General features: G+C 42.7%; 1 protein-coding gene across 7 annotated transcripts in view; it reads left to right on the forward strand.

The window, feature by feature from the left end:
* MFF (mitochondrial fission factor) overlaps positions 1-25,905 on the forward strand; it is a 704,737-nt gene that overhangs the window by 260,306 nt on the left and 418,526 nt on the right. For all 7 annotated transcript variants that reach the window (XM_044070424.1, XM_044070420.1, XM_044070425.1 and 4 more), the window contains exon 3: positions 14,544-14,716. In XM_044070424.1, the coding sequence (XP_043926359.1) occupies positions 14,544-14,716 (173 nt within the window). The remainder of the gene's footprint in view (positions 1-14,543; positions 14,717-25,905) is intronic.

Below are 25,905 nucleotides of genomic sequence, written 5' to 3' on the forward strand. Positions count from 1 at the left end.
AAAGACAACTCATGGTGTCCTATCCTGGACCTCTCTATTCTCAACACCTTGCTGGCAGTTCCAAAATTCAAAATGCTAACTCTTCAACAGCTTCTTCCTATGTTAGCCAAGGATGCCTGGCTGGCAACTCTAGACTTAAAGGATGCTTACCTGCACATCCCAATAAGGGAATCTTGCAGGAAATACCTACGCTTCAGGGCAGACTCCATGCACTATCAGTTCTCTGCACTTCCCTTTGGCTTATCTACTGCGCCCAGGATATTCACAAAGTGTCTAGCTACAGCCATTGCATTTTGCAGGCAGAGAAATATTCAAATTTACCCATACTTGGACGATTGTCTGATTCAGTCAGAAAGCCAGGACTTGCTATTACAACACCCGGCATTCGTAAAGAAACTTCTACCCTCACTGGGGTACACCATCAACGAAAAGAAATCTCACCTAGTACCCTGCCAACAGATTGCATTCCTGGGAGCAAGCTTGAACACAACTTCCCAGATGGCATTCCTCACTCCGGAGAAACAAGTTTATTTGACAACCTTCTTCAAACTATTGGCCACAAAGCCCCAGCTATCTGCAAGGAAAATACTGCAAGCCCTGGGGTTCATGGCCTCTTGCATTCTACTAATTCCATGTGCAAGACTGCATATGAGGAAACTCCAATGGTATCTAAAAAGCCTATGGTGTCCACATTCTCAGGACCTGGAAACAATGATTTCTATCATCCCTTGTATGAAGACAGAGTTCCTTTGGTGGGCAGAGGCCTGCTACCACAACAAGGGACTCCCTTTCACTCTACCCTCTACCGCTCAAACCTAACAACAGATGCATCAGACTATGCATGGGGGTATCACATGGCAGGGCAGTGCATTCAAGGCAAATGGAACCCGAGACAGATGCACAGAATGCTCTGACAGCCTTCAAAGACCGTATTCTTCCAGGACAACTATTGCTAAAGACAGACAACACCACAGTTATGTGGTACATAAACAAGCAAGGGGGGAACCCACTCGTACCCTCTCTGCAGACTAGCCATGGCTCTGTGGAACACAGCCTTGAGCTACCAAGTACACCTACAAGCTCAATTCCTGCCAGGCAAACTAAATTCACTAGCAGACTACTTGTGCAGAAATCTCATGGACCGACACGAATGGAAACTAAAACCCAAAATATTCAACCTCTTGAGAAACAAATGGGGGACTACAGAGGTAGACCTGTTTGCCTCCCCTCAGAACTACTAATTCAACAAATTCTGCACAAGAACTCCCCACAGTCAAGCTTGGAAAGTGGATGCACTGTCCTTTACCTGGGAAAGCCTCTCGGATTATGCCTTCCCCCTCTGCCTCTCCTCTCGAAGGTTCTACTAAAGATCAAACTGGACAAGCCAAGGACAATACTGATTGCACCAGACTGGGCACGCCAGCACTGGGTACCCCCTCTTGCGCAGTATGACACTACTGCAACCATGGCACCTGCCTCAGACCCCTTCCCTACTGTCCCAGCAGGTGGGCCAGATTCTGCACCCTCAACTTCAATCCCTGAACCTTGCAGCCTGGCTAATTCCTTGAGCTCTCCTCTAGCAACCCTCAGTAAGCAGGTGCTGGATGTCATTCTGGAGGCAAGGAGGCCTAGTACTATAAAATCCAATGCTGAAAAGTGGAAAAGATACTGTTCCTGGAGCCAGGCTCAGGGGATGGGCACAACGGTGCTCAGCTTACCTACTATTCTACAGTACTTAACAGAAGTGCTCCACAAGGGCCTATCCTTCTTGTCAGTTAAAATTCATGCCTCTGCCATTTCAGCACATTATAATACTGAGCCACCCCTTTTCTCTCACCCCTTGCTAAAACAATTCCTTAGAGGGGCCAAAAATTTAAGACCCCCCCCCCCCCAGGACAGCTCCCACTCCAGTCTGGGACCTTAACTTTGTATTGGAAAAGCTCACTCACCCTCCCCCCTTTCAGCCAGCTGCAACAGCAGAGTTTAAATTCCTTTCTTGGAAAACAGCCTTCCTTCTAGCCATCACTTCAGCAAGAAGAGTGTCTGAATTACAGGCAGTCATAGCAGTGGAACCCTTCATTATCTTCCATGTGGACAGGGTTTCCCTCAGGACTAATACTTCTTTATGCCCTTCAATCCCTGAACCTTGCAGCCTGGCTAATTCCTTGAACTCTCCTCTAGCAACCCTCAGTAAGCAGGTGCTGGATGTCATTCTGGAGGCAAGGAGGCCTAGTACTATAAAATCCAATGCTGAAAAGTGGAAAAGATACTGTTCCTGGAACCAGGCTCAGGGGATGGGCACAACGGTGCTCAGCTTACCTACTATTCTACAGTACTTAACAGAAGTGCTCCACAAGGGCCTATCCTTCTTGTCAGTTAAAATTCATGCCTCTGCCATTTCAGCACATTATAATACTGAGCCACCCCTTTTCTCTCACCCCTTGCTAAAACAATTCCTTAGAGGGGCCAAAAATTTAAGACCCCCCCCCAGGACAGCTCCCACTCCAGTCTGGGACCTTAACTTTGTATTGGAAAAGTTCACTCACCCTCCCCCCTTTCAGCCAGCTGCAACAGCAGAGTTTAAATTCCTTTCTTGGAAAACAGCCTTCCTTCTAGCCATCACTTCAGCAAGAAGAGTGTCTGAATTACAGTTAGTCATAGCAGTGGAACCCTTCATTATCTTCCATGTGGACAGGGTTTCCCTCAGGACTAATACTTCTTTATGCCCTTCAATCCCTGAACCTTGCAGCCTGGCTAATTCCTTGAGCTCTCCTCTAGCAACCCTCAGTAAGCAGGTGCTGGATATCATTTTGGAGGCAAGGAGGCCTAGTACTATAAAATCCAATGCTGAAAAGTGGAAAAGATACTGTTCCTGGAGCCAGGCTCAGGGGATGGGCACGACGGTGCTCAGCTTACCTACTATTCTACAGTACTTAACAGAAGTGCTCCGCAAGGGCCTATCCTTCTTGTCAGTTAAAATTCATGCCTCTGCCATTTCAGCACATTATAATACTGAGCCACCCCTTTTCTCTCACCCCTTGCTAAAATAATTCCTTAGAGGGGCCAAAAATTTAAGACCCCCCCCCAGGACAGCTCCCACTCCAGTCTGGGACCTTAACTTTGTATTGGAAAAGCTCACTCACCCTCCCCCCTTTCAGCCAGCTGCAACAGCAGAGTTTAAATTCCTTTCTTGGAAAACAGCCTTCCTTCTAGCCATCACTTCAGCAAGAAGAGTGTCTGAATTACAGGCAGTCATAGCAGTGGAGCCCTTCATTATCTTCCATGTGGACAGGGTTTCCCTCAGGACTAATACTTCTTTATGCCCAAGGTGATGTCTAGTGTGGCCCTAAATCAGTCCATTCATTTGCCTACTTTTTTCCCTAAACCACAAAACAAAGGTGAACGAATACTGCACTCTCTGGACGTGCACAGACAACTTAGATTTTACTTGGACAGGACTAAGCCTCTCAGAAAATCTGAACAGCTGCTAGTTGGCTTTGCTGCAGGGGCAGAGGGGAAGGCCATTTCAAAGCAAACCATTTCCAAATGGATAGCCCCATTGCATTCATTTCTGCTACAAGCACCATGCAAAACGTACCCCACAGGGGATAAGATCACATTCCACCAGGGCTGCATCTATCTCTGTGGGTTTTCTCAGGGGAGTTCCTACTAGGGACATCCTAGAAGCTGCTACCTGGAGCTCTGTACATACCTTCACCAAGCATTACCACATGAAAATCTGAACAGCTGCTAGTTGGCTTTGCTGCAGGGGCAGAGGGGAAGGCCATTTCAAAGCAAACCATTTCCAAATGGATAGCCCCATTGCATTCATTTCTGCTACAAGCACCATGCAAAACGTACCCCACAGGGGATAAGATCACATTCCACCAGGGCTGCATCTATCTCTGTGGGTTTTCTCAGGGGAGTTCCTACTAGGGACATCCTAGAAGCTGCTACCTGGAGCTCTGTACATACCTTCACCAAGCATTACCACATGCCGCCTTCTTCTTCTTTTAGCTGCTCCCGTTAGGGGTCGCCACAGCAGATCAGCTGTTTCCATTTCTTCCTGTCCTCTGCATCTTGCTCTGTCACACCAACCAACTGCATGTCCTCTCTCACCACATCCATAAACCTTATCTTAGGCCTTCCTCTTTTCCTGTTACCTGGCAGCTTCATCCTTAGCATCTTTTTCCCAATATACTCTGCATCCCTCCTCAGCACATGTCCAAACCAACGTAATCTTGCCTCTCTGGCTTTGTCTCCAAACCTTCCAATCTGGGCTGACCCTCTAATATACTTATTCCTAATCCTGTCCATCCTCGTCACACCCATTGCAAATCTTAACATCTTCAAGTCTGCCACGTCAAGCTCTGACTCCTGCCTTTTTGTCAATGCCACTGTCTCCAACCCATATAACATAGCTGGTCTCACTACCCTCTTGTAGACCTTCCCTTTCACTCTTACTGGTACTTGTCTGTCACAAATCACTCCTGATGCTCTTTTCCACCCACTCCATCCTGCCTGTACTCTCTTCTTCACCTCTCTTCCACACTCACCATTACTCTGAACTGTTGATCCCAAGTATTTAAACTCATCCACCTATGCCACCTCTACTCCCTGCATCCTCACCATTCCTCTATCCTCCCTCTCATTCACACACATATATTCTATCTTAGTCCTGCTGACCTTCATTCCTCTTCTCTCTAGAGCATATCTCCACCTCTCCCGGGTCTCCTCCACCTGTTCCCTACTCTCACTACAGATCACACTGTCATCTGCAAACATCATAGTCCATGGGGACTCCTGTCTGATCTCGTCTGTCAACTTATCCATCAACATTGCAAATAAGAAAGGGCTCAGAGCTGATCCTTGATGTAATCCCACCTCCACCTTAAAGACATCCGTCACTCCCACCGCAGACTACACTGCTGTCACACTACCCTCGTACATATCCTGTCTCACTCTTGCATACTTCTCTGACACTCCCAACTTCCTCATACAATACCACAACTCATCTCTAGGCACCCTGTCATATGCTTTCTCTAAGTCCACAAAGACACAGTGCAACTCCTTCTGACCTTCTCTGTACTTCTCCATCAACACTCTCAGAGCAAACATCGCATCTGTAGTGCTCTTTCCTGTCATGAAACCATACTGCTGATCACTAATCATTACATCCTTTCTTAACCTAGCTTCTACTACTCTTTCCCATAACTTCATGCTGTGACTGATCAGTTTAATCCCTCTGTAGTTACTACAGCTCTGCACATCACCCTTATTCTTAAAAATCAGTACCAAAACACTTTTTCTCCATTCCTCAGGCATCCTCTCACTTTCCAAGATTTCATTAAACAGTCTAGTTAAAAACTCCACTGCCATTTCACCTAAACACCTCCATGCTTCCACAGGTATGTCATCTGGACCAACAGCATTTCCATTCTTCATCCTCTTCATAGCTATCCTTACTTTCTCCTTGCTAATCCACTGCACTTCATGATTCACCGCACATCATTCAACTTTCTCTACCTCTCATTCTCTTCATTCATCAGCCCCTCAAAGTACTCTTTCCATCTGCTCAACACACTCTCCTTGCTTGTGAGTACATTTCCCTCATTATCCTTTATCATCCTTACCTGCTGCACATCTTTACTAGCTCTGTCCCTCTCTCTAGCCAATCGGTACAGGTCCTTTTCTCCCTCCTTAGTGTCCAACCTTTCTAAATCCAGAGCTGGATTTGCCACTGGAGTCTTGCAGGGCTTAATAGCTGGCCCTAATGCTCTTTAACTTCCTCCTACCTTTCTTAGCTTTGGGAATCCACCCAAATGTGATGACTGCAACAGTGAAACGTGAAGAACATAATGCAGTTGTGTACACTTACCATAAATGTAGATGTTCAAGTGTATTCACTGTTGCAGTCCTGGTTATCCTCCCTCCAGCCTCCTGACTTCTCTTGGCTCTACCTTTCCTTCTTGTGTGGTATATTTATTTCTTCTTGTGTATTTGCTTTTTGATGGGGGTGTACCATACCATATAATTGCTTCCTATTGTGGGGGCACCTGACATCTGAGGCAAAAAAAACTGATGTAATGGCGTGGGCTGCATGTTTTATACCCCTGACTACCTGATATCATGGAAGAAGAGACAGCATCTGACGCAGAAATCCGAAGACTCTGGTATTCAGGCCGCCTGAGGGCTACCTGCAGGCAGATAACCCAAATGTGATGACTGCAACAGTGAATACACTCTTAACATCTACATTTATGGTAAGTATACACAACTGTACTATTCTGCTGCTGGAGCCAGTCCAGAGGGGACAATACCTCACAACCTTACATCCCTCTTATCCTGGACTACCTAGCGGGACTACTTAATAGTGGCCTCTCCTTCTCCTATTAAAATCCATACCACAGCCATGTCAGCTCATTTTGACACAGAATGGCCCCTGTTCTCCCATCCTCTGATTAAATAATTCCTCAGAGGGGCTTCTAATATCACACCTCCCAGAAGGCCACCCACTCCAGCCTGGGACCTTACCACCCTTTGAACCTGCTGCTTCAGCAGAACTAAGATACCTCTCTTGGAAGGCTCCTTTTCTCCTAGCTATCACCTCAGCCAGAAGGGTTTCAGAACTTCAGGCACTGGTGGCCATTGAGTCATTCATCAACATCCATGCAGACAGGGTCTCCTCGAGGACTAATCCCTCCTTTATGCCCAAAGTGGTATCTAATGTAACTCTCAACCAGGCCATACATCTACCCACCTTCTTTCCTAACCCTCAAAACAAGGGGGAAAGAATTCTACACTCACTAGACGTGCACAGACAGATCAGATACTATCTGGACTGCACTAAATCCTTCAGGAAAACAGACCAACTATTGTCAGCTTTGCCGAAGGGGCAGAGGGGAAGCCCATTTCCAAACAAACTATTTCCAAATGGATATCACACTGTATCCATTTCTGCTACAATTTGCATGGGAACACCTCCCTAAGTCTGTTCAAACCTAGTTCGCTAGGGCAGCCTCCACTTCCACAGTATTCCTCAGAGGAGTTCCCATCAGGGGCATCCTGGAAGTTGCCACCTGGACGTCTTTCCATAACTTTACCAAGCATTACCAGCTACCTCTATTTTCTAAGGCTAGGGCAGGGTTTGCCTCTGACCCATTCCTAAGGCTCTTACTAATCCTACCACCCCTCTCCTCAGTTTTGTGAATCCTCCCACAGGTGATGACTGCAACAGTGAAACATGAAGAACATAGTACAGTTGTGTAGACTTACCATAAATGTAGATGTTCGAGTGTATTCACTGTTGCAGTCCTGGTTTCCCACTCTCCTTCCCTCTTATATCTTCTTTCTATAGGGAGCCATAAGCTTCTAGCAGTGGCTTTTTACCACCAGTACTACTTTACCATATTTACTTTGGCCTCTGACTGGTTAGGCCAAGAAAAACTGATGTAATGGCGTTGGCCGCCTTCCTTTATGGCACTGACGACCTGATGTCAGTTAGCAAGTGACAGCAGCCGATGCAGAAAAACATTGACTCTGGTATTCGGGCCGGCCGAGGACTACCACACATCAGGGATAACGCACAGGGGATGACTGCAACAGTGAGTACACTCAAACATCTACATTTATGGTAAGTGTACACAACTGTACTTTTCTCTAGTACCGTAAAAAAATCTCAAGATCTGAAGTAGTTTACTTCATTTGGTCTTCAACCTGTGGGATACCGGATCCATGTCAGATCCGAGCCAGCAAATCTCACTAGCATCTGCTCTGAGCTCCAAGCTCCTCCCCTTACCCATAATACACCTGCACTACCTTCCAACCCCCAGATCTCGTTTACCACAGCTAGCTGAAGCATCGTGATGTCCTGAGCTCCAAGTAGTAAGCGGGTTTTTGAAAGCTTTTAGAAAACCTTTTTTTTCTTTAAATTTGTAGTATAGTGGTTAGTATCTTCCCCTTGCTTGTTACATCGTGTAATTAAACTTTGTTGTTGTTTAGCTTAGTTGGTTAGTGTACTTGCTTCCCCTCCCCTGAGTGTGGTGACTGGTTTAAGTGGGAAAACTAATCATTTTTTTCTCTACTTGTTTTCCCTGTCTTATCTGAATGGCTGATAAGCATGTGTTTAAAAGGTGTACTGAGTGTGGCCATAAGTTGTCCCCAGCAGATGGCCACACACTTTGTGTAATGTGCTTGGGCATTGCCCATCTAAGTACCTACTTCTCTATATGTGCGGGTTTTAACCCGCATGCAATCAAGGACAGGAAGGCTAAGTTGGCCCTGAAAGTCCTTCTTCCCACTTCTGAGACGGTTGCCTCATCCTCTGCTTCAGTCACAGCGGATGCTGTGGCAGCCTCTCCTTCCTCTCTTGCCCTTGCTTCTCCTCCCTCTCTTGTCCTTGCTTCTCCTCCCTCCCAGGCTGGGACTCAACCTCCCGTTTCAAAGCCTGTGGAAGTGGAGTGGACAAGGGGCAGAGAGAAGGAGAGAGAGACAAAATCCAGGCCTAAGAAACGTAAGAGGTCCCTTCACCTGCTAAAAAGCAGCATAGGATCTGTGACTTCCCTCGGCTCAGATCTCCGAGATTTTCCCCGGAGCCGGAGGAGACACGCTCTCCATCTAGGGCCTCTGTTCCCTGACCCGCAAGGCCTTATTGAGGTCCATGCGGTCTTTATCGAAGTCGACATGGATAAAATGATGAGGAGGTTCATTTGTACTCTGATCCAGATGGGGGCCTTGCCAGCCCCCTCTCCCTCAGGAGGGGGGTGCTCACTTCCCTTTTTTACACCGATTTCTCCTTCTTCGATTCATCCACCGTGTTCGGAGTACTGTGATCCGAGGATGGCTTTATTCAGGGGGTCGGTGCTGACGGCTGCCTGGAGCGTGTCAGATCCGACCAGCTCAGATCTGAGCCGCTCTCGGAGCTGGAGCTTAGGTGTCAAATTCAAGGGAGTGGAACTGTTTTCATTGGCTGTGACTTTGTCGGGCCAGTTTCCCTCTCTCGTAGCTTCGTCCACTTCGGGCCCGGCTCCAATTCTCTCGTCAGACTCTGGGAGACGGCTTCCTTATTGGTTCCCCAGGAGGTTCATTCATTCATTCTCCCTCGGCGTTTGATGTGGTAGAAAGGGTTCTCTCCGCTGGATCGAGACCCCTGACTATCCCCTCGGACTTTGCCCTGGCCCCCTCAGCTCTTTCTACGAATCCCATCATTTTACCAGAGGGACAACTCGAGGATCCCCAGACGGTTCCCCCTGAGGAACAAGTGGTTTGCGAGTTCCCCCGGAGAGCCTCACCAGAGATGTGCCTCGCAAGCTTACATGTAAGAGGAGGCACTTGGACACCCCAGAGTCTCTCCCTGAGGATACGGATTTGGATGATGGGGAAGGTTTCCCCAGGTTACCTTCCGAGGATGTCTCCTTTGAAGACATCATGGCAATCCTTTGCCAACGGGGAGGTTGGTCCACCTCAAAACCTTCTTCTGATGAGTCTGTCTTCCTGGAGGCTTTCGGCACTGGCCCATCTACTTCCTGAGTGTCCCCTCCCGCAGATCCCTTGTTGAGTCCATCTTCAGATTGGCCAGCGTGGAACAAGGGCTCCCCCATAGACGCTATGGTGGTAGCAGCAGCCACAAAGAAGGAACTAGCCCAAGAGAGTTCCTTGGTTCATCCTCCTGACCAAGAGTCACAGATGATGGACCACTTAGAGAAGTGGGTTTACGCTTCAGCTACCTTTTCTATTAGGGCGCTGAACTACCTGGCCCACGTCACGAGACTCCAGTGCGACCTGGTCAAGGAGCTGGCGGCGTCTCCCCCTAAGTCTATGTCGCAGGAGGACAGGGATCGTTCTCCACCAGGATGGCCACTTTGAAAGCAGTCTCCAACATGTCCATGCAAATCCTTTCACATGCTACAGAAGGAGCGGCTAGGTCTGGCGTGTCCATGAGGTGCAATGCCTGGCTCAGACTGTCAGTTTTCGGAACCTTTCAAGGCGTCCTTTGCCAGTGCCCCTTATGACGGCTCTACTCTCTTTGATAAGACCGTCAAAGAGACTTTAGTCCAGAGTGAGAAGGACGGGAAGGCACTGTCTGCTATCAGAATCCGCTTCTAAAACCCTCAAAGGTCCTTTTCCCTGAATCAGAGTGGGCAAAAGAAGATGTGGTTCCGGAACTCGCAGTATTCCCGGGACACTAAGGGCTCTTCTTCTTCCCCCAGTGGCAGAAGGAGACCGAATGGACGCCGGCCCAGAAACAGAGGAGGTCCGATGAATTTTGGGTCTCTAGAACCTTTCTCGGACAGGCCCGGACAGCAACCCTGAGGGGTGGCCTGACTGCTCTACTCTGGAGGCAGTCGGGGGACGGTTGTCCTTGCACCTGGTGGCATGAGTCCGTAACATCAGACTGCTGGGTGCTTCAGACCATATCCAGAGGATACTCTATCCCCTTTGCGATTCCTCCCAAATCTCCCAAACACCTCCCGGGCATACCACCCACGCAAAGGGAGGCAGCAGCACAGGAAATTTCCAAGCTGTTAGGAAAACAAGCCATTGAAACCGTCCCACCAGTTCAGTCCGGATCGGGATTCTACTGCAGGTTCTTTTTGGTGCCAAAGAAAACAGGGGACTTGAGGTCCATTCTGGACCTATCTACCCTGAACCTGTCAGTTGCCAAAGAAAAGTTCCAGATGGTCACACTGCATTCCATCATGCCATACCTGTAAGAGAGCGACTGGATGCACTCGTTAGACCTCCAGGATGCTTACTATCACATAAAGATGTACAGAAGCTCCAGGAGGTTCCTCCGCTTCTGGCTAGGAGTCAATCATTACCAGTTTTGAGCCCTACCCTTTGATCTCACCACAGCCCCCAGGGTGTTCACCAAAGTGATGGCAGTGGTAGCAGCTCACCTGAGGCTTAAGGGGATTCAGGTCTGTCCGTACCTGGACAATTGGCTCCTCACTGCTCCCACCAGGCATCTACTCTCTCAAACCAGGGATTATTTCTTAAACCTTGCCCTGCATTTCGGGATCACAATCAACGCATCCAAATCACTTCTAAATCCTGTTCAGGTGACAGACTTCATTGGGGCAAGGATAGATACATTACAGTGCAAAATCTTCCTGACCTTGGTGAGAGTACAAAACCTGAGGATGCATGTCTCTCTGATCTACCATTCTCATCTTCCATTGGCCGAATCAGTGTTGAGAGCCTTAGATTCAATGGCGGCGACCATAACGCTTCTTCCGTGTGCCCAGTTACATATGAGAATTCTACAGTGGACACTAGCTGTACTTGGTCCCTGTTGGAACTTCCATTGTTGTATCCAATACAACTCAATCGAGTCTGTCGGTCATCCCTTCTCTGGTGGATATGTTCTCCGGACATTTTGGAGGGACGACCCTTTGTTTCAGCCCCTGTCCAAGCCACAGTGACCACAGACACCTCCCAACTCGGATGGGGGGGGCATTGTTCTGGCAGGACAGTCCAAGGCTTGTGGACCCATGTAGAGACCAGCTTGCACATAAATGTTCTAGAGATGAGGGCGGTCCTTTTAGCGTTGCAGGTCCTTCATACCTTTCTTCCTCTGGGAACCATTGCAGTTCAGTCAGACAATATGTCAGTGGTCTGGTATATCAACAAACAGGGAGGGACCAGATCTTACCCCCTTTGTCGCAAGGCTGTGAGAGTGTGGGAATGAGCAATCTCCACTAGTCATTTTCTCATCGCAAAGCACATTCTGGGATGGTCCAACATTCTAGTGGACAGGTTAAATCAGACTATTCTGATACCTTATGACTGGTCTCTGAATCTTTCAATAACGGAGCAGATCTTCCTGAAGTGGGGTCAGTCTTGCTGAGATTTCTTTGCATCGCCTTCCAACATGAAGTGCAACGAGTTTTTCACTCTGAACCCTCTGCCAGGGTAGTCCCCCAGAGATGCTCTAGTCCATGCTTGGCCTCCCGGTCTACTGTATGCTCACACCCATCGGGGGTTCCTCATCCGAACCTGGACAGTTTGAAGCTCACAGCTTGGCGGCTGCAGTTCACATGATTGCTAGGACTCCTGGATCATCCTCTTCAATTAGGTCTATTCTTGTGGCTGCTCATAAGTCTTCAGCCAGGAAAGTTTATCGCAGTAAATGGAAACGTTTTTCATTTTGGGCCTCTCAAAGTGGTTTTGATCCCTTCACGGCTCCTATTTCTGCCATTCTTGATTTCCTAGCTGATATTTTTCAACAGGGAGCTAGTTCTTCTACTGTCGAGGTTCAATTGGCTGCCATTTCTCATTTTCATTTTGCCTCACTAGCCTGCTGTAGACTGTGTAAAGCCTTTATCAAAGGGACTTTTCTGTTACACCCCCCTGTCAAGGATCCTATTCCCCCATGGGACCTTACTATGGTTCTTCAAGCTCTGGTTGCTCGGCCTTTTGAACCCACTGCCACCACAGATCTAAAATTCTTATCTTGGAAAACAACATTTCTGGTGCCCATTACCTCTGCTAAAAGGGTTTCAGGACTGCAGGCATTGCCTGTCAAAGTTCCTTATATGATTTTCCACAAAGATAGGGTTTCCCTTTGGATCAATCCGTCCTTTTTTCCAAGGTAGCATCACCAGTTAATATCAATCAAACCATCCAATTTACCAGTTTTCTTTCCTAATTTTGCTAACAAAATGGAATACAATCTCCACTTGCTGGATTTTCATAGACAGTTACGATTGTATTTACACAGGACCAAAAATTTCCGTAGATCCGATGAACTGTTTGTATCCTTCTATAAACTCAAACCCTTTTTGGGAAACCTATCTCCAAGGTCACCATTGCTAGGTGGATTTCTTCATGCATCCTTCAGGTCTGTAAGGACAGAGGCATTTCTCCTCCGGATCAGGTGAAAGCTCATTCCGCTAGGTCCATGACTACTTCTGCAGCCTTTTGGTCTAGTCTCTTTGGATGATATTTTTTCTGCAGCTACTTGGTCCTCATCTCATATATTTATTTCTCATTACAAAGTGGATTTGACTTCTAGAAGGAGAGCATCCTTCAGTTCCACTGTACTCTGGAATATCCTTCCTTGAAGGCCACCCAGGAGTTTAGTAGCTGGGGACTCTGTCCCACAGGTTGAAGACCAAATGAAGTGAACTACTTCAGATAAAGAAGTTATATACTCACCATAACATTCCATCTGAGTAGTTCTACTTCATTTGCCTTCAACCGTCCCTCCCTCCTTCCCCCAGGCCTTGTCATGTGAACAGCCTGCGGGCTGCAAGTTATAGGTCATAAGTATTTTTCAGGTCAGGTTAGGATCAGCAAACTCGATCTGGGATTGGAAGGTAGTGGAGGTGTATTATGGGTAAGGTGAGGAGCTTGGAGCTCGGAGCAGATGCTAGTGAGATTGCTGGCTCTGATCCGATAATGGATGCGGTATCCCACAGGTTGAAGAAAAATGAAGTAGAGCTACTCAGATGAAACATTATGGTGAGTACATAACTTCCTTTTTTTTCCTATATTTTTTATCTTGTAATTATTTAATTTTTTTTAGAGACCTCTCATCTTGAGCAGTCTCCTCCTCAGTCTGCCTTTTCTTCATTTCATCCTCTGATTTTTACAATTTTATCAGCTTATCTGAATATCTGTGTAAAGTTTCTTCCATTTTTCCAAACTTTTGTTGTTTGAGTTGATGTACTAAATGGCATTTGTCGAATATTGTAGTCGGAGCACTGCATTAGAGAAGTAACTCTTTATTGTACTTGCTTCTAAAATGTCAAATGCAAGCATTTGTGCTGTCTCTCTTGGCTTTTGGTACATATCTTCACCAGGTATAATTGTGTCAACAGCGACTTTGGGAATTGGGCCACTTGTGGGAAGTCTGTTCTCTTTGATGCAGTCATGTGAGTCTAGGGCAATCTTCTGTCTACTTCACCTTATTAATGGTCATTGGCATTCAGTCCTTCAGGGAGAGACCTCTCTGTTGGATGGAACAGATGTGTTGCAAATGTATCATTTAATCTGTAAAAACATCCTATCTTGATTAAGGGTTCCGCACTCCAACCCCCTTTCCTGAGTCTTCAATCAGCAGCAACTGTTGGGAGGTCACTTTAAATTTATGTAAGTATATTTACTTGCATTGCTTGTTTAATAATGTTATATCAGTTCTGTACTTTTATTTTGTAGGGTGCTTGCTAGTGGCAAAAGAGAGAGCTTGATAGATTTGGGGGTGGGGTGATAAGCATGTATGTGTAGGTGGGGTGATAAGCATGTATGTGTAGGTGGCACAGTTCCACATGTTGCCCATAAGCCAGGAACATGAATGTTCCAAAATGTAGTATTTTGCTGAAAACAGTGCTGAATTCTGATAGGTCCTTGCTGGGGTATTATTTCTGAGCAAATCTAGGAGGAATCAGCCTCTTGTAGATAAACTAATATGGTAAGAACATTTCTGTAGTGTGTCGTTTTAGTACTTTAACAGTCTATAACCTGCATTGTCACCTCATCTTTTCACAAGTTGTTAATCAGATTCCTGAAAGGTTAAAATTATATTAATGGCATCTTTACAGGTAACACAGAAGAAGTTCCATTTGCACGACCAAGAGATCTGGACCTTATTCAGGCTACTCCTTTAGAACCGCTATCATTAAAGACGCCTCCTCGGGTTCTTACTCTCAGTGAAAGGCCGTTGGACTTTCTAGATATGGAAAGGGTTGTACCACCAACACCACAAAGTGAAGAAGTAAGTGCTAAAATGTTCTGATGACTGACATTGTTTTCAGGAGAAAAGCTGCACATCACAGATTCCTTTGTAAGCACTGCTAAATGCGTAGGACTACTGTAAGTAAACATGACTTTCAAAGTACATTGTACTGTCATGGAAGTAGGGCTTCATATGCACCAGCTTTGCACGTTGGACTGCTTGCTGGGAGGGGGGGTGTTAGTGCTATCCCACATTTCTTGTTAGGGGTAATATTAGGGAACAGCTACTGAAGTTATGGAAATGACAAGTGGGACTCGGAAGTTTGTGGATACAGGCATTCATTTCAGTGTTACTTGAATAAGTGTGTACTCCAAACATTTTGAAATGCTTACACCTAACACCACAGGATGCCAGTGTGCAAATAAGTAAAATCCCAAAGGTAACCTCAGTTCTGCCCTGATCACCCTGATCTTCTCTTTGCCCACTGTGGAAAAATGTGTTTTCCAGTCCTATACAAAGTTATCTGGTGGGCATATTTCAGGGGTAGGTGGTTAGTCACTGTAGCTAGATATGGAGATGGTGAGGGGTTGTGGATATCAGATGTTTAGCATCAGAAGCCAGCAAAAAAAAAAAAAAAAAATCACGAGTCTTTTATTGTATTTTATTTTCAAGAGGGCCACTAAAGAATAAAGGCAACTGTATTGCAAGAAGCTTTTCATTGATGCCTTATTAAATTTGCATATTCTTCTAGTTTAACTTGAGCAGTTTAGATGTTTTCCATATTGTGAGCATTTTAATGTATGGTTGTAATAATGTGAGAAGTTTTCTGGCAGGGCTTGTGAAGGCTAGTTTGTTGCAAAACTCTCACTATTTTGCTGATCCATTTCAACTGTCTTTTCATGCGTGACAGATGTTTCATTGTATTTGACCTTGCGGTGCAGTTCAGTATTTTTCTTGTTCTGTTGTGAGCACTTTTATTGGGTGTTTTTATATTCAGTTAACATTTTTTGTCTTTTTTTTTTTTTATCACCACTGCCTGCCCAGCCATCAGCTCTCCTGTGCTTGATTGTCCCATTCATTTCCCCATTGGTTAACAACTGATTTTGTAAGACAGTCATTCAGACAGCCATCGGGGTTTTTCTGTTTTTTGGTTATAAACCCTGTCCTAACACTTGACGTGCTTGTTAGGAGATGTAAAGGCATGCAATACCTTCCTCCTTGAGATCCCATTCACACACCTGCTGCATGAAGTTCCACAAAGTCATGGCTTGGCAGAGCTAGGCACACATCCATCCACCCAGATGATGTTCTTCACATGTCTGTGTAGTAGATGCCGGCATTACAGTGATCAGGACACACACACACACGCGCACACACACGCACACGCGCCATCACAAGGTTGGATGAGCCACCAGTGGCCACTCATTCCCAATATCCTCCACTAAGTCTTATAGCACTTGGGTCTCTGGGTGATCCTCTACAGTTTCAGTAATGGTCAGGTCTTCATCCCTGTGCACAATGGAGCTGATTGGCTATCAATGTAGAAGAGAGCTGCTCCCTAAAAGAGTGAAAAACTGCAAGAAATTGCAGCAGGTCATAACTTCCAATGGCATGGCAAATGCATTTTTGAGTCTAGTTTTCTAGAAATTATATGTTTCCTTATGGTCTAGTCATTAGAAGCAGACATTGTAATTCTTGAAGTAGAGAACATTATCTGTCAAAAAATTGTTAGTCCATTAGCCTAAAATGTGGCAGCAGATTAGGACTATTTTAACTCATTTAATCTACCCATCTGCATATCTTTTGGATTAGACAAGCAGACTGGTTCCTTTTTTACCTTCTCCCTGTTTGCCAAGAGTTTCCATATGTACACTCTGTGCATTCTTGAACTGTGCTGCTAATTATCATCCTTTTGCTTCTCGAAGAAGTCCATCCCGTTGAAGCACACTGCTTTTTGTTAAATAATATTTTCTCATTCCTACCCTGATCTGTCTACCTTATTTCTAATTGTTGTGTTTTCTCTTTTGAAAAGATGGTAGCCTCTTGTGTTTTGGGTACTTTGCTCCTGGCACCTGACAATCACGAGCACCCTGCCAGACAAGTGATTAATTAGTTTAGTTTGTCATCAGTATGAGGGTCACCCATGAGGGGGCCATCATTTTATCGACCATTGGGATTGTTTTAATGCTGCACACCTCCACACTGGTTGTCCATCCCTTTTGCAACGAGTGTTGACAGTAAGCAACCCTGCCCTCGTCTTCAAGCATGGTCAATGGTTTCCCTGGTGTTCAACCTATCCCTTCCTCTGGGAGAAGCAAGCAGGCTGCACCCATTCAGTGTCTCCATCTTTGCTTGGCTCTTGCAGTGCTGGAGTTGCTAATTGAACCCAGGTCACCTGGGTTGCATGGGGGCTGCATCCCTCCATGCTATGGAACCAGGCCTGTGGGTAAGATTTACTGCCATTTTCCTGAACTTCCTGCATATCATTTGTCCTTGTGATGACATGGTCTCCAGAACTGCTGAATATACCACTTGGGTCTTACAAATTGCCTGTGTAGATGGGAATTAACTTATTGTGCCTGTTCATGTGTTCTCAACATTCTACTAGCCTTCCTTACTGATTTGCAACCTTGCTTTACCAGCCTTCCAGGTTCTTCAGTATGACTGCTCTAAAATCTCTCTTATTGTTTTTGCTGCTAGTTTCCCCTTCCTATTTTTTTTTTATTTTATTTTATTTGATTTCCCGTTTGCAAATGCATTTGTTTTCCATGTTCTTCTGTTGAATTTAAGCTGGTATGTCTCAGACCACTTGTTCAATCTTGCTGACTCTCGGTCCATCATTTTTGTAACTTCTTGCGTGACCACCTTGTATAAATTTATGTGAACAAATGAGCAGACTGTTCTTTTAGTCTTTTTGTATATTCATTTTTAAATACATTAAAAAGGGCACTTGCTTTATTATTGACCTATATGATGCCTTACTTGTAACTCTCCTTTCATTTGAATAGTCTTATTTTACTGTGATTATTTGTATTCTGTCAAGATAGTCATGTATTTATGCCACTGCCCTAGTGGTTACTGGTTAGTAGCTCTAATGTTTTCATAAAGCTGTTGGTTGCCATTGTGTAATGTGCCTTACTAAAGTTTAAGCAGTTCAAATCCAGCCTTTCGATTTGATGTAATACCCCAGTTAACTAGTGAAAAAATTACATTTGATTTTTCTAGAGTGAACTTTTGGTTTTAGCCATTATTTCTTAAATACTTTCCTTCAGCAATGACACATTTTTTCCCTTCTACTGTGGCACATCTCTCAACTGTCCAGATGTTTACCTTCTATTTTTGTTCTGTTCCTCTTAAAATCTGTAGTTTTCTTGCAAATCATGGAGGATTGAAGTCAATAAATAATATACATTCGGATGTCCTACTTCATATCATTCAGAAAATGCATGCTTATACAAAACCTGTTATTCCAGCAACTTTCTAATTTTGTAAGAGTAATGCTTAAATTCTTTCCCCAATTTTGGGCCTTTGTCCCCCATTATTTTTGCTTTTGTCCAGGATTCTGGTACGAATAGGTTCAGAGCTCTGTGGTCACACTGAGCTGATAGGGTCATTGATTTTAGTTTGTGTCTTGCATCCATGTCTCCCCCATGTAGCTGTCAGGAACCCCACCATCTGACCATGGTTTGTTGAAACTTTAGCAGTGTCATCAGTTTCCCCTTAATTCTCAAATGAACCTAGAATGAATCTCAACAGGCCCTACTTCCTTTGTACAGTGTGTGCTTCCAGGAGCTTTTCTTGTAAAAAGATGGGAATCGCCATAGTTCTGGGCTTTTTTTCTGGCTGGACTTGGTTCATTTCTCTTGCCTTTGTTTATGAAAATTTAGCAGATGTACAGTATTAAGAACATCAGCTTTTTCGCATCTTTTTTTGCAAATAGAATTCATTTTATTTAGTTTTACAATCTCTCCCTCCTTTTGTCTTTCTTTACTGTCTTGTATTCTGTAAAAGGTTGCTCTCCCATCTTGATTGAGTTGGCTTTTCTCAGTTTGGGTATTTGATATATCCTTCCTTGCTTCTTTCTGTTTTAACCCCTTTCTTACTAAACATTTTTAAAAAATATGTGCTGCTGTAGGTGACTGTTTTTTCATCACCTGCAAAAAGCTGCAGCTCAGGAAGTGATTGATTCTCTAAAAATGTTATTACAGTATGTCATACTGAAACCCTCCCCTCCAAATTTCCTTTTGTATATTTTTTCTGCTACATTTATAAAGCTTGAAAGTATTATCTGTTCAGGACTGCATTTGTGTTTGATGTCATAACGGTATAACATATGTTTGTTTTTGATAGCATTAGCATTGTCATGAACAAAACTGGTAACTCGTACTTTATTCTTACCTGAGTGATTTGGTGGTAGTTCGTAAAAATCATATTGTTCTGACCAGGAATTGGTCCTGCATACAGATGACAGTGTCCTTGTAATGATAAGGAATTTTCTTTTCTTTTAAAATTTCCATATCAAGACACTTTGCTTGTTAGTCGTATAATGTACATAGCAAGTGATATTTTAAAGGTAAAGATTTGTTATACTTACCAGATAGTTAAGATTTTGACTTCTGTGGAGTTACTGAAACATGACAAATGTATGCTGTGAGCTAAATGATACAGAGCTGAGCAGCTTATTGGCTGTGTAAGTCTACCGGTGGTGGTCTCTTCCATTAGAGGACTCTATAAACCAGCATCATTTTTTTTAGTAAAATTCTTCTGGGGCAGATACACCTTGGCTGTTAGGCACGCACAACTTAATTTGTGATTTGTAGGTATAAATGCAAGCATGCATGTTAATATGGTAGGAGTGCACTTGCCTGAAGTTCTTCAAAATCTCTCCAAGATTAAAAGAAAAAGACTTGAACTCATTGCGAGTGTCCAAGTATTCATTCACATAACAAGTAGTAATTAAGTATAAAAAGATGTGTTTGACTATATGTGGTGCACAATGTAATGCAAAGTGTTGCAACTTGCTTTGCTATTGAAAAGTACTTCCTTTATGGTTATGTGACTTTTTTTTTTTAAATTTATTTATGTTTGCCTAGAAAAGTTTTATCTAGTGAGTATTTTTTTATAGTCCCAGTAGATATTTTAATAAGCTTGCTGTGTCGGTCAGAATTCTTGAGACAAAAATCACATTGCATTGGGAATTCTTTACAATGCAAGACATACTAACAGTCAAACTTCAAAATCTGCTTATCTGTGATTTTTTTTGCTCCATATGTGAGGTCCGAATGGAGAGATAAGTCAGCAAGCAAGGGGTGGTATTGCTGAAATTGAATTCATCCTCAAGTCTTGGTGAGTACCCTCATGAGATGGACCCTGTTTTTACAAAATCTCACCAAGACACTGATATTTTGACTGTATTTGTATAGCATATGTCATTGACAGAAATAGGTTAAAAATGACAAAAGGTAGCTGGGTGCATAAGACCCAGGATAAAAAAAATGCCCAGTCCTGTTAGCCGCACTGGTGCCGGGACTGGAAAAGATGACTGTGTAGAATCCTCAAAATACGGAAATATTCCTACACTGGGGCCAGGCCAGGCCCAAGGGGAGGATGGGTCCCCCTGTTGTAGAAGAAGTAGTAGTCCACAAAAATCAGAAAAACTGATAGGGCAAAGAAGAGCCATAAAAACGATAAAGTGGACTATTGAGGATAAGAAAGAAATGATGTATTGTTACTATTATGCAAAAAGCTCAGAATTTCCAGACGTAAGATATACAAAATGACCGAGAGGAATTAAAGGAAAGAAAAATACTTACACAAGAAAAACTGTCAGGAGCTTCAAACAAAAATTTGTATTCATTAATACAACAGATTTGTGAAAAAACAGTATATAGATCAAGAAACCTTGATCTGTCTGGTAAAAGAAGCATCTGAGGAAGTGCGAAAATGTAAACAACAAAACCTAAATAGTTTTGAAAAATATAAAAAAGAAATAATGACATGGGAAAGAGAGAGATTTGATATGGTGCAGTATTTATGCAAAGGAGAGACCCAAATTCATCAATATAAAGAAGGCAGTCCCAAAGATATTCAAAGAGAAATACAGGCAAAGGCATCCAGATATGGAAATTTTTACAATAAAAATATCACAAAAAGACAATGTAGAAAAGAAGATTAGTAAAGTAAAAGTTAAAATAGAAGCTGAAGTTATGGAGTGCCAGTGAAGTGAAGGATTTGGTGTAAATGGTCTTACACAGGTTACATCACAGCATGATGGAGTAAGTCCCCAAAGTAAGGAGAAGCAAGAAGATCTTGAGACATCTGAAGAAGAAATATGGACATGTTTAAGAAAGAGATTTAATATGATGTAATATTTATGCAAAGGAGAAAGCAAAACTAACCAATACAAAAAGAGCACCACCAAAGATATTTGAAGAGAAATACAGGCAAAGGAATCCGGACATGGAAAACTTTACAGTACAAAAAACAAGTAGACAAAGAGGAAAAGTAGAAAAGGAGATTAGTAATGGAAAAATAGAAACTGAGGTTATGGAGTACCTGCAAAGTGAAGGATTCAGTGTAGAAAATCTAATTAAGAAAGCACCACAACAGGCTAGAGCTATGGATATCAAAATTAAGGGGAAACCAGTAGAGCAGGAAGCAATTGGTCAGGTGCCACATGAAAGATATTGTGGAGCCTTCCACAGGAAACCAGTATAAACGTTCACTTGAAGCTGGACAGCAAGGGAAGGAACAGAAATCTGTGGAAACTCTGATACAGTCAATGGTGAGGAATGCTAGGCCTGTGAGTTCCCCTATGACTGAGCAATGAATGGCGCAGGATGAAATTGAAGAGAATGTGCCACTGGAAGATGCTATAGAACTTTCTATAGAATGCCCGCAGGAAATGGAAAACAAAAAAGTGCCCTCAGTTTAGAAGAAAATGAGTTAAGAGAAGAGTTGCTTGACATAGACCTATTACGATCAGTGAAAGAAATAGACTGCAGAAGGTCAGTAAAACTCAAAAAGTCAGAAATTTGATAAAATAAATGAAAAATTAGGACCGGCCATACAGATCCATGTGATAGAAGTAAACCGGATATATTACTGTGAAGCTAATTAAAAACTGATAGTTCTACCACAAGAACACAGGGTAGTGAGGGAAAAGAAGAGGAGAAATCGAATACCATCATGGAAATATCGAAAAGAGAAAACTGTAAAGCAGTTAAGACAAGAAGGGTCACTTTTAGAGGAATATAGAAGAGGGAACAGATCGACAAAAATGTTAAGAAAGATAGACGTGATAAAAGCAGAGCACAGTATTAGAAGAGATCAGGATCTATCGTGCACTATCGCAAATAAACTAAAAATCTCAGCACTGGTGGAAAAACATAGAAGATACGCAGAAAAATATAAAAGAAAAATACAAAATAAGCCATTTATTGATGACCCAAAAAAGTTTTGTAGAGAATTGGGAAACAAGGCTAAAAGAATTGAAAGATTTCCACAAAAAAAAAAAAAAAAAAAATAAGAAATAGATGCATTTTGGAGAAGTATTTATGAAGATCCTGTGGAAAATAACAAAGATGCTAAATGGATAGAAGAAGTAAAAGAATAAGAAGTTTAAAGGTACAGGATATGAAATGGGATGAATGTAACAGCCCGAGAGATTGAAACAAAGTTAAGAAAAGCCTCTAACTGGAAAACCCCAGGCCCTGATGCAGTACCTAACTTTTGGCTAAAAGTATTAACATCTTTTCACGAAGATTTAGCCATAGGTAAGAACTATTTATATGTGCACCCCGAACAGACACCAACCTGGCTAATGAGTAAAAACAGTGATCCTACTTGAGTGAGTTTGCAAGCTACCCTTAAAATTATAAACCAATAACTTCCCTTTCATGACATATAAACTATACACGAGAATTGATGCCGACAGAGTTTATATTCATGTAGAAGAAAACTCAATTTTTGTCAGTAGAACAAAAGGGCAATAAAAGAAAGTCCTATGGAACAGAGGATCATTTGTTATAGTCATAGCGGAGAAATGTAAAATGTGAAGAATCTAAGTGTGGCATGGATTGACTGCACAAAGGCATTTGATAGTATCCCACATTCATGGATAAGAGAGTGCTTAAAAATGTGTAAGATACACACCCTACACTGATCAACTACATTACAGTGACTATGAAACAGTGGTAGACCACTTTGCAATTAAGCCATGATAAAGGACAAATTATTATCCCATGGATAAAAATTCAAAGGGGGATATTCCAGGGTGACTCTGTTACCTCTGCTATTTTGCCATGCCCTTAATCCATTAAGCTGTTTACTGAACAGCTTAGGCCATGGCTATAATTTGGCTCCTAGAAAACAACAAAGTATAAAAAGACTTCTCATCTTCTCTTTGTCTATGATTGATTTAAAACTGTTTAGCTCATCAGATGAGGAACTGAAAGCACAACTGCAAATTGTCAAAACTTTTTCAGAAGATCTCAAGACCAAATGACACTCTTATAAATGTGCAAAAGCAAACTTTAAAGCAAGAAAACTGCAGCACCAGGAAAACATCAGTTTGGGACAAGAATGTGATATAAAAGAACTTGAGCAAGAGGGAGTGTATAAATATTTGGGAATTGATGAGGGATCAACAATAAAACATGAACAAATGCAAATAAAACTTAGTAAGGAATACTTTAGAAGATTTTAATTAATCCTGAAAACAGAGTTGACATCTAGGAACAAAATCTAAGCTATAAACCAATTTGCTCTTCCTGTCCTAACTTACAATTTTGGAGTGATTGACTGTTGGATAGATTAGATTGGAAAACAAGAAAGATGCTTCATGATCACAAAACAATTTATAAAAATCATTGCATATCGAGATGATACATTTCCCATTCCGAAGGAGGGATGGGCCTCCTTGAAAGTGATTACATGTATCGATCTGCAATCGTGGGACTCAACACATATCTGCTGACCTCACAAGACCCAAACATAGTTAAAGTTTTGAAACATGAGAAGAATAAATCTAAGATGATTTCTCTGCTTAAACTAGCAGAAGCAAATCTGCATCAAGCAGGGATGGAAATTAAACCAGAAGTAGATAAAAATCAGGTAGCAACTGAATGTGCCAAAAAAACAAAAGAAAGAATATAAGATGAAGGACCAGATAAAAAGACAAGAAATGTCAAAAATGCATAAATATAGTTGCAAGTATTGAAAACTTCTGGAAGAACCTAATGTTGATCAGGAGCAAATGCAGGAATGGTTAAGGAGAGGCGAATTCAAACCTAGAGATAAAAGGTTAATACTGTTAGCCCACGATAGTGGGCTTGCATACACGTTGGTTTACAAAGTCCATTGAAAATGTGGGAGAAACCGACAAATGTAGGTTTTGTAAAACTGAACTGGAAATAGTCTCACACCATGTTGCTGGTTGTGACATACAAATGCAGAAGGACTGTATACTGAAAGGCATAATAATGTGGCAATATTGTTGCACTGGGGATTGTGAAATATTATGGTATTGAAGTGGCTGAAAAACTTTGGAAACATGAGCCACAAAGCATCATAGAAAATGAAGAAGTTTACTCACATGGGATCATCCATTACCAACAGTTCAAAAAATAAATACTAGAAAAACGCATATAGTAATCCATGAAAAGAAGACAAAATTAGCATTGATCATTGAAATTGCCACACCCAATGACTAACAGTGTCTTGTGTACAGAGAGAGACACAGTCATAAAATATCAGGATTTGCAGGCAGAAATGAGAGCAATGTGGAAGAAAGATACTCAGACAGTCCCAATAGTAGCAGGAGCAATGGGTCTTCTCTAAACACGATTGTAGATACTTTTTTATATGTTACCAATACATATACCTCCATACGAATTTCAGGAGTCATTACTGGGTACATTGTGGGTGCTGCAAAGAGCTGACATCAAAGATTGGAACAATACTGATTTCATGAACTTTAAGTGTACTTTGACTGAGGAATAGGGTCAATTCTCATCATGGTATTACAAACCCAAAGGATTTGGAGAAATTAAAAAAGGATCAAAATCTGCTTATCGGTATTTTTTTTTTTTTGCTCCATATGCGATTAGTTACCCAGGTGTCTAGTACACGTAATTTTTTTAAAGGAGTTCAGAGATGCCGTAGACTACAAACTTTAAGTATGGAATTTCATGTGCTTTTACTTTGAGGGTGGGAATGACAGCAAATTTACAGTCTCCTGATATATTGTCAGATCACTACTGGTAAGTTATGGATGTGCATTGCATTATTGTATTTCCTAATTGAAGCAGAATTCATGTATTTCTCCTTTATGGTATGTTTAAGGCCTGTACAAACTGGGTCTGTACTCCACTTCAGCAAAAGTGAACATCATCAAGAATCTAACACAGGGAATGCTATTACTTGGCCAATATTACCAACATCAGGAAATTTTCCCTTTTCCCCACTGTAGTGGGATCTCAGAGTTGGTATGTATAGGTGGAGGGGGGGGGGGTGCTGGGACGCTGAAGCGAACGTTCAGTGTTGGTTCATTGAATGGTGGTTCGCAGACTTGACCATTCAGTAATATGACATAGACCTGTAAAAACTTGCATCATTGTATTACATGTGCGCAGACATGTACATACTTGTGTGTAATATCTATATGTGTGTGTGTGTGTGTGTGTGTGTGTGTGTGTGTGTGTGTGTGTGTGTGTGTGTGTGTGTGTGTGTGTGCGTGTGTGTGTGTGTGTGTGTGCGTGTGTGTGCGTGTGTGTGTATATATATAGTCTTTAGGCATTCTTCAATTCCAAAGTGTTTAACAATGAATAAAGTTTGAAAGTAAATCTGTTACAAATATGCAAAATAAATGAGGAATAAAATAAAGCTTGCTTAAATGTAGAAATAGAGTTTAGCAATATGTGATTAGCATCCATACTGAATGACTGTGGCTTGAAAAATAAGGAATCTGCTTAATGGACTTGTTTCCTTACAGACTTGGCAAAAATGTAAAATAAGAATGTGTGCATTTCACACTGTCACCAAGAAAGCTGACCTCTTACACAATTGGCAAGAATGTAAAAAAACAGGATGTACAACTTCTATAGACTATAGCAGATAACATTGTTAGAGATTTTTTTTGTATTGTATCTCTCATATCATCCATGCTGTTTAAGATGTAAAGTAGAACAATACCTAAAGCTGCAACAGTAGTTCCTGTGATTTGTTAT

This window comes from Protopterus annectens, chromosome 4.part1 (assembly GCF_019279795.1).
Source record: "Protopterus annectens isolate FY-2018-M chromosome 4.part1, PAN1.0, whole genome shotgun sequence".
NCBI lineage: Eukaryota > Metazoa > Chordata > Ceratodontiformes > Protopteridae > Protopterus > Protopterus annectens.